The sequence below is a fragment of the Ammodytes marinus genome (genome assembly GCF_949987685.1).
Source record: "Ammodytes marinus genome assembly, chromosome: 1".
NCBI classification, from domain to species: domain Eukaryota; kingdom Metazoa; phylum Chordata; class Actinopteri; order Uranoscopiformes; family Ammodytidae; genus Ammodytes; species Ammodytes marinus.
Genome location: NC_137230.1, coordinates 18,581,303 through 18,600,697, shown reverse-complemented (window position 1 = coordinate 18,600,697; position 19,395 = coordinate 18,581,303). Strand labels below are relative to the sequence as shown.

At 39.5% G+C, this 19,395-nt stretch overlaps 1 protein-coding gene across 1 annotated transcript in view; it reads right to left on the bottom strand.

Moving 5' to 3' along the window:
- Positions 1 to 1,880: 1,880 nt before the first annotated feature.
- The window catches only part of galnt18b (UDP-N-acetyl-alpha-D-galactosamine:polypeptide N-acetylgalactosaminyltransferase 18b), a 65,983-nt gene continuing 48,468 nt past the window's right edge, over positions 1,881 to 19,395 (bottom strand). Inside the window, exons 7-11 of the mRNA XM_080037263.1 lie at positions 15,447 to 15,632; positions 11,436 to 11,573; positions 8,020 to 8,115; positions 5,004 to 5,168; positions 1,881 to 2,453 (exon numbers count right to left, since the gene is read on the bottom strand). Of these exons, the coding sequence (XP_079893389.1) occupies positions 2,307 to 2,453; positions 5,004 to 5,168; positions 8,020 to 8,115; positions 11,436 to 11,573; positions 15,447 to 15,632 (732 nt within the window). The 3' untranslated portion in view covers positions 1,881 to 2,306. The remainder of the gene's footprint in view (positions 2,454 to 5,003; positions 5,169 to 8,019; positions 8,116 to 11,435; positions 11,574 to 15,446; positions 15,633 to 19,395) is intronic.

Genomic DNA, 19,395 nt, shown 5'->3' with positions numbered 1-19,395 from the left:
TTTACCTGCTTTATTAGAAAATACAGAGAGACATATTGGAAATGGGGAAGAGAGGGATAAGACATGCAACAAAGGGCATCGAACCCTGGCTGCTGCGACAAGGACTTGGTTATAACGGTTAAGCTACAGGGGTGCTAAAGGAAGTGTAAATGTTTAAAAATCCTCATATATTATTTAAATTTTCATGGCAGCTGTAACCAGGAGATGTAACCGGTTAAAGTCAGTGTTTAATTCTCATGCAAGACAAATTACCGTCACGTTTGCAAATGCTAGACCTCAAATGGAAGAGCGAAATATTATCTCCGCGGCTTCATCAAAACCAGGCCAGCACTTCTCGGAGATATTGCATGTGACTCATGTTCAAACCGAGACAGCTCTGCTCAATAGTCCTGAGGGACACAGTTAGATGTTTCTTTTACTCCAAATATGAGTAAATGTAATTTTAAAAGTATGATGATAGAGGTTGAGCAAATGTACATACATGACACAGATTCCCCATCTACAGTAATTTTAAAATTTTAATTAATCCTTGGAAAGTGCACCTGCAGGCAATCAGGAGGAGAGGTCAACTAAAAAAAGGGTGTGAGGAATGTGCTGGGGAATAGTGTTTTGTTGAATTTCTCTCATTCAAAAGTTTGAGCAGGCGCTCTTATTGCATATATTAACACACTTTAGTGAGGGAGGTCCTTTTGATGAAAGTGGGTTTCCATGTATATTTAATGCCATGGTTTCTCTAAGCCTTGGGTGAATGTGGATGGTAATGAGGACTGGCATGTTGAAAAGAGGCTGTGCCACTCGTCTCCTCCCCAGGTGCCGGCAGAAGACGGAGCAGAAAGCGGCCCCGTTTCTCAGCTTCTGCTCCTGCATTTGTCATTACAAATAGACGACATCATCACTTCCATGTCTTGCTTTTTTCTAAATGCAGCATGTACATTAGTCTGCACTGTTCAATAAAAAGTCCCTTTTATCGGACATACAGTATCTGTGGTGGCTCTTGAGAGGTCAACACAAGCCAATCAAGAAAACATTCACCAACTTGACAACACAAACACAGCACAATAAAATAACTTTGCAGATATAGAAAACAACCAAACACAGAAATGCACTTAGGTTGACCACCTGTCAGTAGGGTTGGAAAATCTCAAACTTAAATAAACTTTAAGTGTTTTCCATGGTGTCTGATAGTATGATTCTCACATTTCTGCACAGCAAATATCTACAGTAAATACAGTGTCAAGGTTAATAAAGCCTATTAATGCTATCTGCATGTCTACAAAGATATGCTTCCATTTGAATCAATACTGCATTTTTATGTTTCAAGTTTGTTTTATTTTATTTACGGGCCTAAAGTTAGAACGTGTTGGGCTTCGATCTCTGCAAAACCTCGAAACTGCGCTTGAACACATCCTGTGTATACATACTGAGGACAGAATCAGTGGCTCTTGCTAACATGCTGCTCAAGCTACATCTCCTGTACAGTCAGTGTAAGTCCTAAGTAACACCATGAGCAACAAGCCATGACTTATATCCCTGAGAATTTTTATAAGATTTATTGTCCCCTTTTTAAAGTTCCCAGTTTTGCCATGAGCAGTATTTATACTTTTGCTTCTGTTTTTTCTGTGTGAATGTGCACTGAACACACAAGAAATTCCTGACAGTCAAAAAAAACATTTCAACAGTTTCGAGTCCTTTCAATTTCAATGATAGGGCGACACTTTTCAGTTAAGACTTGAATCAGGGACTGTCTTTAACAACAAAAGAAAAAAGACACTTGCACTCAGTAGTTACATAAATTATTTTACTGTTACATATGACAAATATTCGAAAAATCAACAATTTTGAAAATAATAATTTTGTGATTTATTCTAACATTTCCCCACAGCCGCATAATAAACCTACAAACCTGAGACACTAAAAGAAAATAATTACAGCAGGGACAGGTTTGGAAAGCTTGCTACACAGTAGCAAATATGAACAGTACAAAAAACATATTGGACCCATTACATCTTTAAGTCAACTAAAATGTTTGACTGTACTGTATTTACCACAAAATATACCAAATATACTACAATTTCAAATCTGCAAAACATTCGCCAACAACTATGGCTGATCCTGTAGGCAAAATAAAATGTTTAACATTTACGATGTGTCGACTGCTCATCAGAGGACATCGCAGTGCTCAAAATGATCACGTTCAATCAGGCACCGCTCTCCAGTCGGACTCCTGCTTCTTAACCTTTCACACAAACACGCAGCTCCATCCAGTCAGGTGTGCTATTCACTCCAGTGTTCCTTTCCGCAGATGATCATAAGGAGCTGCTAAACAGCACGTTGGTGATAAACCATTTCTGTCCGGTGCATTTCTGAAGTGTCAGTTGATAGCCAAACTCATTGTCACTGCTCGCTACAAGCTCTAGGCATCTCTTGGATTTCCTGTTCTGAATAGAGCCTCCCTGAAAAGATAAAAGCAGGCTGGTTAAAAGTGTGCGGGATTCCAGAAGAACGATTTGAGTGCACAAAATAACTTGTCTCACTTTGAACCCACACTGGTCTGAATGGATATGGATTTGAGCCGCTGAAGTGCCTGTGAGCTCTGAGCGTTTTGGTTGATTCACACTACCGTTCTCATTTGGGGCCCATCACCATGGTTTCAAGGCAAAGACAACAAAGCTATTTCTAGTGTAGCCATTAACGTTTTCTGTAGGGCCAAGATGTTGAGATAATATACCGGGTAAAAGAGTCAAACAAGAAAAACAAGGGAAACAAAATCAACTACGAAAGGAAAAACACCTTAGGATTGGACAGGAGTTTGGCCTGTCTGTGAGGTCCAACTTCTATTTTTTTTAAGAGATACTAGAGATTGGTAACTCCTGAAAGTGTTGTCCCAAGCTAGCCCATATCAGCTACATGAAACCTGATTCATTACAGATCCCCAACGTTTATACTACTCTATATTCTTTACTCTGGGTCCGACAGCTTTGGCTTAGTTTTTTCATTAAACTGCAGTTTGCAAGTCCAACTTTTAACCTTCGGGCTAAATCATTATGTGGCTTGATGGTGGAATGGGGGAAAAAATACTGTATTGACTTTTAGTTTTGACAGCAGAGAACAGTGCCCAGCGAGAACACACAATCTCCATTTACTGATAAATGTTTCTGTTGCGGACACAAGCTACATGGCCTTTGTTTGGGTTAGTTTTAATTTGGTAAGGCTAGATAAGATCCAGGTTCAGTTCAGGACCTATTCAGGGACTGACGGGTACTCCTGGTTGATGTCTCTTAAGTTCTTGACCACAATGTGAAACAGTTTTTACTGTTGTTGGTAATGTCTATACATTTTTTTTTTAATTTTCCAAGTAAGAAACCTGCAACATGATAGTGTAACAGGCTGAGTGACCAAGTAGAATATGCTCTGTTTACGAATGATTGACAAAACCTGGTAAACCACAACAGTCTTGTGCTACAGTTTGTGAAAAACAAAATGACTTAACATGCAAGGTGTTGTTGACTGCAGAATCCTAAAGGCTTCAAAGAATGGATATTTAATTTAGAGCGACTAACACTGACACAATAAGCTTTTTTATTTGAATCAGTGCCACTTTCTTTGGATACACGTCCATACATCTTCTTAAACACATGATCACTGTCATGCAAGTACTGGAGTTAAATTGAAGATGTGGGTGGTTGTTCAGAGGCCTGAAACGAGGCCAAAGTAAAATGCAGAATTCCTGCAAATCTGGAACGTGATTACTGATTAAAGCAGCTGTGCTTACTTTTACTTAGCCATGTTATCTATATAACATGTATGTAACATCTGTAATAATTTAAACAGCTTTTAGTATGTGTGAACATATAGAATGTCGGACGGTTGTTATTTAGAATGTTGTGGTTGGTTAGGCTTTAAATACAATGTACTATGCTATAAATACATTTAGTGGTTATTTGTTACAATACGATTAAAAGGCACCACTCACACAACCATGGAAAAATCAGAACCTACCAACATGTGACAAATCTCTACAGTACAAACACATATTCAATCTCTTTTACAAATGAAGGCTCATCAAACTCACTTCTTCTGTTATAATAAGAGCTTTTTAAAGTGGATGAGGGAAATAAAGCAAATGTGCACATACCACTGGGAAGAGATGAAGAAAATCTGATTTACTGCAGGATGAAGCCACATTTGAGTTGAGATAATACAAAATCTTTCTATCTATATCATTTATTCAGTGCTTCATTCCCCAAAGTTGCCATGGCTGCATCAAGAAAATTTATTTCGGTTTGAGCTTGACACTTTGAACATATGCAGTCAAAGCTGTGTCAATAATTGATGCCATCTTTCAGGGACGGAACATTCTCCAACCTCGCTGATGTGTGTCCATCCCACTTACTAAAATATTCAAAGTTTACGTAAACTGCCACTTAAGAGTTCAGTGTGAGGATATGTGACGTATGATTTCAAGCATATTAAACCTTTTTTAAATTGTGTGCCCAATACTCAATTAAAACCAAATAGACAGACCTTATGAGGCCGCTTGGAAGTCAAACAAGAATAATATTGTTTCATACTCATAACGAGTGTCTCATATGGATCACATTTGGGATTGCGTACATATTTGCTTAATGAGGAACAAAATCCATAATTAACGCTGCACTGGCAGCATAACAGACAACAAAAGGAGTGAGGTCTTTTTAGTCCAAAACAAAGAATGTTCAGACGTTATGGGGAATTTCATGAAGTGACTGCTTGTTCTGTTTTAGAACACAGTTTGCAAGCACAGAGCCGCTAATGAAAAAAAAGACAATAATTGAGTTTCAATGGCTCTTCATGTCTAAAAGGAGGTGCAGGACTGAGGGGGGATTCATGGTCAAACAGCAAATCAAACCACTTTCAGGATTAGAAGCTAGCTCCACAGTTGGTTTTCAGTTGAAGCTTAAAAAAAACAGCAGAGGTTAACATTGTGTCTTTCTGCGTGGGGTGCTGTGTCATGGGGTCGTTACCTGAGTGAAGAGCCAGTGAAGCTTCATGCGTTTGGCTGCGGCGTAGCTGCACTCCACGAGGCGAGGCCTGCTGTTCACATCCACCAGGCACTTGTTGTCGTCATCGTCAATGGTGGGACTAAGCAGCCCGATGTGGAGCTGCTGAGTACTGGTGTAGTACACGTTCTGCAGGAAAAACACCACATCCTGCTATGAATGGCCAGTGTAGTGTCAGTGTGTGTGCTGTACTGTATGTCCAGACCTGCTGGGGCTGACATTTAGATAATGGCCCTTCTGGAGTTGTATATGACCATGCAGGTAATAAACTATGCAGCAAATGAGGCTTGCGCCGGGGGTTGTCATTTGTTATGAAAGAGACATCGCTGAGGCTGATTTACATACCTTAAATATGCATATGCTATTATTCAGAATGAATTGATACAGTATAGACAAAGCAATGCACATGAAATAAACTCATTTTTAATGCAGTGATGGAGAGAAAACCTGAATAATTGTGCCCCTCTCTGATGGAATCCTTCCCCACTGCTTCTTTTAAGAGCTGACAAAGGCTGAAAATCATTCATAAGAATAAAGCACGAGAAGCATGTTCTGGATTCAGGCAGAAAAAGGCTTTGTGTGTGAGCAAAGAAAGAGAGCGAGAGAGAGAGGACAGACAGCAGTCGGAGTCTATCGGCATTATGCTGGCTTTAGTTTGGGTGCACACAGAGTGACAAACTAGGAGGGATTGTGTTATAAAGTTGCTCATGTGCATCTCACAAAGGTGGAGAGTAAAGTGCTGTTCTTAAGTATAAGGTCAAGGTACTTACAGTAAGTTAATATGGTAAGGTTATTAAGTACACTTCTAATCCACAACATATAAAAAAGCTAATGTTTTTATAATCACTATTTACAGAATTAACATACAAATCTATGATCGGCGCAATGCCTATAGGTTGGCTGGACCTACCTAACTTTACACTGTTGACCTTACTTAGCTCCATGTCGACCAGCTACTACAACATTTACATGCTACATACACACTGATGCAGAAGTATTTCAAATCTAACAATGATAGAGGTCATATACAGTATAATAATTTGTCAGTCAGAGGGGCCCTGGCTGAGAATATTTGTACTTTTGATATTTTACATATGCACAACCACTTTTGAATGACGTTTTTTTTACTTGCAAAAGTTTTTTTTTACATTGTAGTTTAATAACATCAGTAAAAGGATCTGAGTCTTTGTATGGGAAAGTAAGATCCATATCAGATTGAAATTGTTTAGTAAGCAGAGAATTTAACAGGTAGGGACTCATCCTGTCTGCAGGAGTGTGTGCATTTGATGAGTGTAAAGTGTAAAGATTCTGACTCACCCCCATAGTACCCTAAGCGCGTCAGCCTTTTTCTATTACTTTCCTTCTCACCCCTCTCTTACTCTAATCTCATTTGTCTGATAACGCCCAAACCTCAGGCTCCAAGCCTCGTTCACAACAGACGTGAAACAGTGTGATTTCTTTTATCGGTGCTGCTCATTTCTGGAGCAGCAGCAGCACTGACTGTCGGGCCCTTTGTCGCTGTGGTTTCCATTGTTGCCGTGTCCAAGTCGGTATGTTTTATTACAGCTTGAGCAGAAAAATACTGCTGTACAGTACAGTTTGTTGACAACGTGTTCTCCCAAAGTCAGTCACTTGTTGGATTGTGAGCTTTGAAATATCCATCCTTTCATGTGTGTCTATGAAATTTTCTTTCAGTACGTTAATCTACCGCATTTACCGCAGCGTCTTGGGATACAAAGTCTAGCTCTGCCCAAGCAAATCGGTAACCAGTAGCAATGACACATTTTGACTGACTAGAGAAAATATTTACAATGTTTATGCCCATGTATCATTATAGAGGCAATCCAGGGGCTAATTCCTCTCTATGATGTAACACTAAACAGTGAATGATAAAAATGGGGCAGACTGGGCTTGTCTTGCAGAGGAGATTCCTAATCTCATAAGGAATGCTGGTGCAACTCCAACGCCTTTGTTTTACATGCCTGAATTTGAGAGAGATTTATAGCATATGAAAGATTCATAATTAGCAAGTTTTAAAGTTATCTAGGTCTTGGAAAGGACGGCAGAAGTTGACTTAATGTTTTTTTTTGTAGGGGAAATGCTTTACTAAGATTCCACAGGATTATATTTTCTCCTGAATCCATTTTAATTTGCCGTGCGGTGTAAATGTCAATATGGGGCCGGGCATGTCAGTATGGGAAGTGTGAAACCTCCAACAGATTCATTTGCATTTGGAGGGATAACGTGAGCTTAAGCCTCACTCCATAAAGACAAGTTTACAACTGTCACGGCAAGGTTAAACAATCTCTAAAGACAATCGGCTCAGCCATAATGGGATGGAGGGATCGATAGGAGCTGGAAGTGATGCTGGAGAGTGTCCTAATGTTTAAAGATGCTTAAATGGTCCTTATTTGGGCTGATACATCCTATACAAGTAGTGAAAATATGTGGTTTGGCCGTGACTGAATCCAATACTTTAACTGTTTAACCCTTTTTCATCCTTACACAATTGCGTAAAATTGAGGAAGTTAACGTTTTGACATTTGACTGGAAGGAAGCTGGAGACGGAGACAAATGTCCCGGTACAATCTAACTTTCCCCAACAGTGACATTTTCATTCTTCAACCCTAAACAGAGGTGTATAAAGCACCAAGGACTGTTTCTGTAAAGGGCAAAATAGAAAAACCTGATCCACTTTAATGAGGTACTGCTCCTGCAGTTTGATCCAATCTCAAAGCTGAGGAAAGGTGAGGTATTTGTGTGCGAGATGGAGCAAGGTTTATTGAGAAAGAAAAACCCTGAAAGAGAAATAAAATCTGAATAGGATATATTAAATCTGGCTTTACGTTACACGCTGCATGAAACCAATGGAACTGTGGTGCAGTCGAGAGAGAGAGAGAGAGAGAGAGAGAGAGAGAGAGAGAGAGAGAGAGAGAGAGAGAGAGAGAGAGAGAGAGAGAGAGAGAGAGAGCGAGCTTACCTGAGGAGTCATCCCGTGACAGAGATACAGGATGGGGACATTGTCATTGTCGGGTCCCTGGTCCAAACACAGATCAATCTTCAGAGAGTTTTTTAGCTGATGGACAGGAGGAAAAACACACACACACAAAGTTAAGAAACACATAAAGAGAGAATATACTGGCGGTAAAAATCAGTACAAATCGTGCACAAACAAACCCACTTATCAGTCATATTCAGTTCATGTGCTGTTCACATGAACTTTTGATACCGCATGACCCTGTCAGTGTTGAGCGTATTGTTTTTTTTACCTGTGACAACATAAAGCAAGTGAGATGCAGAGCAGTGTGATATTCCATACAAGTCAATCACAATGCACACCACGCTCCATTCACCTCACCAATTGTATTGACAGAGCAATGAAGATAACTGAAACGAAATTACGGGAGGACACCTTTCAATGGATCCTATTGTTCTGCTGGATTGAACAGTGAGAAGTGTTCTCAAGGGGCGGATGTCTTGAAAACCTTTTATTCGGAATTAGCTTCTTAGAAATGATAAGGTCCTACAAAGTTTGAACAATTTGGGTTAGTTCACTTAACATATTTCTGTATTTGTTTTTTGTTTTCGGTCTGAAGTGGGCGGGGTTGGAAGACTGTGATAGACCGTCACATATTTCCGTGCAGCATCAGAATGCTGGTTTTCTAGGCGATTGTCAATCAAGTCTGATCAAAACCACATCCACACATACCCCCCCTCCACCAACATGATCTAGTTCTGGGCTGGTGCTGGTGCCAGTTCACAATGGGTTCAACTTGCCAACCCGTGTCATCATGTCACTGTATACGTCTCCTGCTCTCCCAGCAGCATTGCTAGTGCCAACTTCAAGCACAGCAACTACAATGGCGGACTACATCACTTCTTTACTATTGTGTGTGTCGAGATCAGGCACTGGCTCACCTTGGTGAGAAAGGGGATCCAGTCCCGACAGAGACTATAAGCTGAGTTTTTAAGTGCGAAAACTCGTGATAAATAATACCTTAAAATACATTTTGATAAAGCAAGGTTTGAAGTTTGAAGTTTTCAGACGGTTTAAAACAAACTTTGAAAGTAGTTTGGGGTTATCCATGAAAGAGGAAGAGATGAAAGAGATTTCAAGTTTGCTGTATTTGAACATAGAATTTGTTGCTTAGTATTTAAAAATGGGTATTAAATGTTTTTACAAACTGATGGGTTAAGATGAAGGGTTCTATCTGCTATATATAACATCCTTTACATATGGTTATTGTATGTTTTGCATTAAAAGTTGTTTATATTTATAAAGTATTATCATTATGTATTGTATGCTAATGTATGATTAGTATTGACAGAGATGTATAGGTCACGTGGCAGATTAATGGACTGCATGTTTCATAGGGAAACACACAACAGCCATTTAGACAGCCCCCAGATTGAAGGAAAGAAGCTGTACATGTTAGTGGAGTTGAATGAACCACTGTGTCCTGGAGAGACATTGTGCAGCATCTTCTTCATTATTATAATTTTTCAAATCTGAATGATAATGGAAGCAGATAATTCCTGGTGATGTGTAGTGTTGACAGATAAAATCCTCTACAGACAAAATACAGTGAGAGTGAGGAAGCTGAATAAACCGCCTGTTCTGTTCGAGTGCATTAAGTCTCACACAGGGGAGAGAAACTATTATCAAAAACATTTAGTACTGTTCACTGTGGAGCTCGTTGTTAACTTGAAAATCGGTCCACAAGATCGCGTCTCGCTTTTTTTTTTTGCTTTATAAAAATGTAAATCAGAAGTGTCACGCTGGATGGACATGACTCAGACATTTGAGGCGCAGAGGCTTATTCATGCGCATCATAACAAAAAGGTCTGCCTGATTATTTGTGAGACACACACTGCACAGCAGGGAGCTCCAGGGATGGTGGTTTGTGTGGGGAGTGAATTAAGTAAAGATGTGAGATCAGAGAGGAACACAGCTCGGGATTGATTCAGCTCAGGAGATGACTACCTCTATCTGATATCAGCTGATCCACACACATGCTCCCATGCCAAAGCCGAGGTCTAAAGATTTCAAGGGGTAAGAGTGAACTAATGGCAAATATGCAACACCTCTAACACCTGAGGGCACCTTAGCTTAGTGTCAGGCCATTTAGAGCATCTTTTTCGCTTTTATAATTACATTAGGTTGTTAGTTACGTTTCTCCAAACGAAACCCTAACACGTGGGCGTCGTTGAGTTACACAAGACCTCTTTGCTGCTGCTGTTACGTGGGTTTTGGGGGTGACACAGAGCTGTGGGTGAGATACACTGCTGTAGAGGACAGCTGGCCTCCATCCGCTCTTCTCCTCACCCACATTGGAGGAAGAGAAATGCATAAATTAGACCTAGAGGTGCATTTGGTAAAGTGAAGCAAATCCACCTCGACTGAAGAGCCTGTCCAGGTTACGTCTAGGGCATAGAATAATGAGGTCACCTTATTCTGTGAAATGTATGTAACGAGGCTGCCTTATTTACTCGCTACATCCTTTACAAGAAAACATCCTTCATACAACATAGAAAGCCATATACTACAGGGGTCTGTGTCTCACTGTGTATAAGGGTGCACCACAGTGATGACTGATGAGATGGGAGGAGCGTGGTAATAAGAAAGAACAACAAGGAACGGGTGGAGAAACAGCCAGCATGCCCTGCCGGCTGTCAGTGTTTCTGGCTCCTCAGAATAATACAATTCTGCTGCAAGGCTCTCCATTGGGAAATACAATTTAAATGTAGTAAGCCACAATTAATCTACATTATGTCTCTATATTTCTACATCCATCACATTAATCCATTTTGAAAATTATTTTTCAGTAACTTCTGAAGTGAGAAGGAAAGAGTCAAAGTGTCTGGAGCAAACCTCCTTAGTGTGGAGTGTTTGTGTTTGCTGACAGCAGCCATCCGGATCCCGGCACAAGGAAGGGCAGAGGAAATAAAAAAGAACAACAATGAATGGGAAAAGAAACACAATGACAGCCAGCCGGGCAGACTGTAGCAGGGCATGCTGGCTGTCAGTGTTTCTGGTTTCTCTGACTAAAACAATTCTGCTCTAGCTCCCCACAGGGACATACTACATCTGGATTTAACATAAGCTTCAATTCGTCTATACAGTATACTGTATGTATCTATGTTTCTGTGTCCATCACGTTAATCCAACTTGAAAATTACTTTTCAGTAACTTCTGAAGTGAGAAGGAAAGAGTCAAAGTCTCTCCAGCAAACCTCCTCCATGTGAAGTGTTTATGTTGCTGACAGCAGCCAACCGGATCCAGAGCACAAGGGATTAAAATGATTTGCTTGGGCACGGTTTAGCCTTATTTTGGCTTTTTGCAGACACCGAATAGGATCTGGGATGAAGAGGGCGGAAAGGGCAGCAGCGGCTTACCACTCCATATGCGATGGTTTCGCTGTACATCCTCATCTCTGGGTAGATATTGACCAGGTACCATCGGAACGTTTTACACTGCAGCCTCTTCCTCAGAGCCTTCCTCTCGGAAATATCGCCGATATCAATCCCAGAGTCCTGGAGTTCAAGCAAAAACACACGCGCACACACACGCACGCACGCACGCACGCACGCACGCACGCACACACACACACACACACACACACACACACACACACACACACACACACACACACACACACACACACACACACACACACACACACACACACACACAGCATAAAATTGATTAATCGTGGCCTCTGGAAAGGTGGATCCGATAATGGGGCCATTGAGAAACACTGGGCAGCCATTTGTTGTGTATTTGACATAACAGGGCTTGGAACTTTTTTTCCTATTCTGACTTGAAAAAACATCGACAGAATCACTCCAGCTGCCACATCCCACAGCTACAACATTGGTACCTGTGAAATGTTACCAGTGATGGAAAATAACTACTGCTACTACTGTACTGTGCATTATTGTGAGTGTTTTTTAGTTGTTTGTACATTCCTTTTTCCATTGTAAGTGCAACATTTTATATATACTTTTATATCTAACTGCATTTCAGAGGCAAATGCTATACTTTTAACTCTACTACATTTCCAGTATTTTAAGTAGCAGCACCAAACCTTTGGAACAGCTTAAAATCTGGCTCCACTCCCGAACAGTCCAAATCAGTGTTAAGGACACACATAATCTCTTTGGCCTTCATCTATAGATGAGAATGTTTTGTTTTATTCAAGCAGCTTCTACTAGTGCTTTATTATTATTTTATAATATCTTAACATTTACTTTGAATACTTTTTACATGTTATTTTATGATGTATGTGTGTCTATTGTTTTACTCTGTACTGTGCATCACTTTGGTCTGCCTCTGCAGTTAAAAATGTGCTGTATAAATAAGGTTGACTTGAATTGACATGTATCTGATGTCTGTAGTTACTACAATGACAAATGAAGCGAAAACCTGAACAAAATAGTGGAGAAACATAACGAATGCAGATGCTTTGACACAGGTTCACTGCATGATACAATTAAACAATTAACATCCAATCATTTTATGTGGCATGTATAAAGAGGCTGAGCAAGCCCAGCTGATTTTGATTTTGTATCAAGATGGCAAGAGGAAAAGATCTAAGCGACTTTGAAAGAGGGTGCATCGTTGGGGCACAGACGGCAGAAACTTGTGTCACAAACTGGCTCGTGTTTTAATAGGATCAGTGGCTACTTTGACATCTGCATTTAGATGTCACAGTGAGGGAAATACTTTAATAAATTGGGTTATGGATAGGGTTGGTAAACAGGGTGAATGTGATGACCGGGATGCTTGTGCATTAGTGCGCTATGCAAGAAAAAACAGAAGAGTAACTCTTCTTCAGGTGACTGAGAATGCCGTTGACGGACGTGATCAGACTGTGTCAGCAAGGAAAGTCTGTCAACTATTACAGAGGGATATTATATTAGGGTTGCCGTGCATAAACCCCTCATTACATAGAGTAATGCACATTGTAGAGTGCAATGGTGCTAACACTACAGTCACTGGTCTACTGAGATGTAGAAAATAGTTATATGGTCAGATGAGTCATCCTTTACAATACTCTTCACAAGTAGTCCATTTAGTATGGTGTCCATCCCTCCAGTAGAGTCCAGATACTTGGATAATTGATCCTAAGGTGCATTGAAGCTGTTCTGGCGTCTCCTGTTCCAAAAACTAACTATGACACTTTATGTTGGGTTTTCCTTTAATTTGCCAACTGTCTGTCGTTACTTTTTAAGATTGTACATGGATGAACATGATAAGCTTAGTAAATACAACGAATCACTCAGATTAAACTAATGGCTCCCAACACAAATGAGAAAATAAATGTTTTTTAGGGGAGCCCAGTCAATTTTAAGTTGTCTACAAGTTGTTAACGGATTTTGCCAAAGAGATATTTATCCTCTCAACTTCTCAAATGGGTTCATTTAAATAACTGTTTGAGGTTTGGGTGCAGACTCAATACGTACACCGGCACTGTGTGAATTTTTATACTCTCAGAGGTAAATTAACACTGACAATTTTACTATGTAGTTAATCCATGGGGCTAAAGCTGGGGCAACATTTCATGCTTCTTGAGTACAGACTCCGTTAAACGCCTCATTATTGACTGAATGAATTGCCTGCAGATGTTCATCTATTCATAACGTGGATTTACATATTCAAACAGATTATGCCGTAGAAGAAAAAAAGCTGCAGTGAATAAACATTTGACTTCGCCTTTGAGGGATGCTACATTTAACATGGACGTAGAGACGACATGGTGCGATTATGTTCTTTAATCTACTTTGAATTCAAATAGAAAATCAGTGTCTGGTGAAAACACTGAAATATAACAAGTTAAAACAGAAGACAGCTTGTAGCATAATTTTGTTTGGATCACTTCGATTAATGGTGACTCTGCAAACTTCCAGACATTTTGTACTTGTTGAGACTGCAGATGTCTACATTCAACATCCAAAGTCATACAATAAGGCTCAGAAGAAGAGATGGAAAAGAATAAACAAACTGTATTGCTTCTGAATAAATATGTAATTTAATAAAACTAATTGTGCACATCTTTATTTTCTCTGTAATAATTTTTTTCTTTCTGAATGAATAATTATTTTGTCGCAGTTGTGAATTCCATATGATTTCCTTTAATTAATGCTATTCTGCCGTTCTTTGCATTAAATTATTCTAACTGCTATTGTCGCTATTTTATTGAATCATATTTAGTATTTATTTATTCTGTGGCACGTCTTTAATTCAGGCCTATCTGAAAGTGACAAGAAATTCTTTCGTCAGTGCCTTCTGGAGGTGTCAGGGGCCTGATTGATCTGACATCTGCGAAGGGAGGAGCACAGCTAATAACAGATGACACTCAACCCTGTAACATTTAGATCAGACGACTGCAGAATAGAGCTGCCTGTGTTTTTGTCTTTTGTTTTACTGCAACAACAAATCCTGCTTACAGTTAACATAAAAAACAAAACAAACTGATCAATGAAGCTTTGTCAACATATGACTGAATCTATTCCTATTGTCAAATTGTCTCCATTAGGAATGGGACAAATAATCAATAGAGCAATATATTGTTGAAACAATGACACCTAAAGTAAACTGTGACATTCCCCCATGTGTTATGGAAGGAAAGAGGTGTTTCCTTCCCTCAATGCACAAGTGACTCTGCTATCTGTCAGTTCAGCCTGTAGCCAGTCTGTAGTGGACATCTGGCATTTGAAAAGTAGGACATGTACTGTACCTACTGAGGATTGTGTTAAAAGCATACACTTAGCAGTTTCATCTCAGCCGTGTATAAACCGTGAAATGATGATGGATTTCTACAGAAGAAATGATGATGGATTTCTTCTGTAGAAGAAACTGTTTAAGGGGCATTTTCTCCCTCTCGAGTCACACAGATTAAGGCTTGTAATTTCCGGGTTTGACCACTTAACAAAAACAATAATTTTTTTAAAGAGGAATAGTTTAGTTTAATGTAATGCACTGCTTTTTATATAGATTTAATACCCCTACATGTCCATATTTGGTATTTCTGCTCCAAGAAAACAGTTAAAAAAGCCTTCTGCTAGTGAGCATACCTCTGAATACTCCTCTATTAAGACCATTAATTAGAAATGGCTAATGTGCTGCGGGAATGATAGAATAACAGCTGAACTATTAAGTGGCTGTGCTTGTATGTGTATTGCATATTTTTCAAACCTTCTCACACCTGATTTTTATTCTATCATTGAAAATGTGATCCGACTTTTCCCTGCATCGCTTAATATTCAAAAAAGTTCGGTCACTTTTTCTAACAAACAACAAAAACAATGGCGACTTGATGCATCGCAGATAATAAGACAAGGTTAACGCCTGAATTATGACACCAAAGTGATATAACAAACACCACAGTTGACATGATCACTCACCTCCATGGGGATATTCCACGCCATGTAGACATGGCTTTTAAACTCATCCATCCAAACTTCTGCCACTCTTAGGGCGTTTCGCCGCACGTGAGAGGTCAGATCCTCAGTGTAGGGTTTATGAGCGCGCTCTATGTGGGCGATGCGAGCACATGGCAATACCTCGACACTACCGCCACACTGCCACACCTGGATACAAAGATTACAAACAAAAAGAAAATAGAATCTCGATCACTCATCTACCCAGTAATAAGCAAGTCTGTTTTCACTTCTAGACTCATACTCATCAAGACACAGCTGCACTAAAAGGCTGCACAGATGTTGCTGTGACACACTGTATAGGGCCTTGCACCTGGTGTTCATGCTAGCTAGGAGTTAACCTTCTCCGGAGCATTGAAATAATCCCCCCCGCCCCATTCCTTGTGCTGCAGAGGACCTATAATCTCGATAAAAACACAATTTTACTACTGACTTGTATCTCTGTTCTGGTGAGACTGTTCCTCAGGTCAGAGAGCAGTATGGGGATTTCCACAGTGGGTGCTATGGGCTATATTGGCATCATTTCAAGGCTACTTAGAGCACTTTTTTGCCCACAAGCACAAAAAGCAAAGGCCCTTCATCACCTCTGCAGCTGACTGCATCCTCGACGGTGAGGAGGGAGTCCCCATGGAGGAGAAGGTTAATATCCCAGTGCCCAAGAGGAGAAGCCCTTTGATGACCAAAAGCCAGTGGCACTAACCCTTCACATAATGAACACCTATGGGAGGCAAGAGAACCTGGTGCAGGGATATGTGCCAATCTCTTTTTCATCCAGCAGATGTTGACGGGTAACAATAAAAGATTCCTTCATAAGACTAAAATTGTGCAGAGTCAAGGACAGTAATAGTTCCTCGGCATTATAACATTTTCATATTGTTCAAGGTTTATGTTCTCAGATAAAGTCAAACCTCAGCAAAAACTTCATGCAGCACAGAACAAAGAAACACACTTATTGCATAATTAGCCTTTTCCATACATTCCTTTGTACATGCAATCAACCATTAAAATGGCTGGTATACGGTTATGGTTATTTATATAAACGGTTTGGATTTCTATTCTTAATTGCATCCTTTCCCGTATTCTTTATCAGCTCTAATTGAGCATATGAGTTCAAATTTAAATGATTTAGTCATTATTTAAATGAACATTAATACATCAAAAATTAAAAGAATTTTCTTAGTTAAAAAAACTTTCTAAAGAACTGCAAGAGAGCTAAAGCTTGGAAGGGAATGAATGACAGGATGAATTACGCCACACAGTGCTGCTGATTAGTATCTGAACATTTTGAATTCTATCTCAAAGCAATTCAAGGACTCCACAGTGCTATTCTGTTTAAATGCTCACAGTTGTATGGGGTCATTGAACGAGGATGATGCTACCAGAGCCTAAGGAGGTTTCTCAGAAATCACTTTAATATGCTGAGCTTAACATTAGTCCAGGACACCCGGTGTTTCAGCATGAATACGGTGGACAATCATCACGCTGTGCTGTTATGGCCGGACCAAAAAGCTACAGCTGACATTTTTTCATGTTGGAAATGGAAATGTGCGGTATATGTACAGTTTTTCACAGGATTTCTCTGGGAGGCAATTTATCAAAATATCAATCCAACAGTTCATACTCCGAAACTATCAGAGGAACATCTTTTATAATTGTTTGACCCAATTTTAGGATATAGATAGAATTGAGCTTGTTATCTCAGTCTGACTAGGTGTTCTGCAAGAAATTCTGCATTAAAGGATCATGTGTACCTCAGTGCCTTAAGAGAAACGGGTCAATTATTGCAGCTGCTGTGGTATCTTGGCATCTCACTGAAAACCAGGTAGTCAATTTATATTCTCAATAATGTTAATTCTAACATGGAAACATTTGTACAGCAATTACAAAAAAGAAAGTCCTAATCCAGCCATGCTAACACACAGACCAGCGCACTGATTATGTGATACATATTCAATTATACGAAAAAATTAATAGACAGTCTACACCCATTGTTGTGGCTCCGGAGGCTCTTACTTAGACAGTGAAATGCTTACATACTAACATGCTCTCAAATTACAATGTTAACCTTTGAAGGCAATGAAGGCATCATGTTTAAAGTGTTAGATTGCGAACATTTGCTAATTAGGACAAAGCACAGTTGAGGCTGATGGGAATGTCATTAGTTTTACGGATGTTTGAATACTTGTTATATACACAAGTCCTAAATGCATATATGAATGTAAATATATTATGTCATATATGAAAAATGAAAATGTTGACTTGATATTGGCACTGGGTAAAAGGTGTCACATTTCAATCTTTACCACAAATGTCGATTTCGGGGCGCTAAAAAATAAAGTCATTAGGATTCATCCTCTGGGCAACATTAATATACAGTATGTGCTGCTACCTTGAATACAATATGTAAAAAAGTGTTCCAGCATTTTCCAAGACACATTCAACTACAACACTGCTTCTATTCTTCGATGTCTACTTTCATTTCTGACAATGAAACTCATGCCTCAGAATGTTTTCCTGTTAGATCACAGTTAACTACTAATTGTCTTATTCCTTTTTACAAATGAATCACTATTAATGGATCATTACTGAAGTCGGAGTCTTTCATTTCTATGGGAAACTCTATTGTTACTCCATTCAAAATAACCATTTACACAGTTGGATATTCCTGAAGGTGCACTTCCCCTCGCATGATCAAACCCACTATATCTAATTTGCATGGTGATTGTTTTCCAGTGCTCTGCTGAAGCGGAAAACACGACTCAAAAGCATTACAACAAACAATTTCACTTTACTCCAAGATGGTGGCACAACATTGGATGGGAGACCGCACTCCAACTCTGTGCTGTCAAAAAGTTATAAAATAGCAATAAGGCTTAAAAAACATCTGACCATTAGACAGTGTCATTTAGGGGTGGTATCAAACTTCACCCGCACTGCAGTGCAAACATATTAAATCACCTCTCCAACACTTTTTTTTGCCTATGTTTGAGTCCACTTTCTGTTATTAAAAGTCAGGTCCTCAGTCCACCCAGACTTCACAATGATGGATCAAGCTCAGTCAGTGTGGCATGACCACTCCCTTATAAACTGAAAACCCATCTCCTCGAGAGCTACCAAACATCCTCCTGCTGCCACTTGCAATATCCCTCCAGAACATATGCCCCTGTATAAATCTAATCTCCCCTACCATCTTGTTTTTCTCCCTCTAATTTCTTTTCGCAGAACTGTTCTGGCAGAGAAGTGGTCTCACATTACAGCAGTGTTTGCTTGGATCTATTACCAGGACACCTGATCTGAAGCTAATTTTACTGTTGCCCTCATCATAATTTGCTTTGGATAAGAGTAAAAGCTAAATACCTCTAATGTTAATGTAATGCAAGGGGAAGTTCTTTAATCATTTTTCTGTCTACAGTGTTGCCAGCTACCAAACTGAGTGTCTAAGTGGCTTGAAGTTTGATGGGAGCACTCACAAGCTTATTGGAAAAAATCTTTGAGGATGTGAAGCATATTAATAATATTAATAATGCAGTTTTATGCAGCAATATGTCAAATAAAATGAGAACAAAATACAGTCTGAGGCTAAATGATCTACTTAGAAATGTTCAAAACCGTTTGTAACCTATTTTTGGTATTTTTATTTAACCTTGATTTATACAAGTAATCTCATTGAGACACAGGGTATCATTCTCAAGGGAGCCCTGCTATTATGGTCCGTTGCCCTAAAGTACCCCACCTTAAATCCATCTTTAGTTTGTCATGCACTCCCCCTCCAAGGCTTTGGAATAGGGACTGCTACATATTTGTGTTTTATTCTTCACTAAACAACAGCAGCAGCTGAAGTCATGTCAGTTACAGAAGATTTCAAAATGTTCACAGACAGAAAAAGGATCAAGACATTCAAAAAGTCTCAACT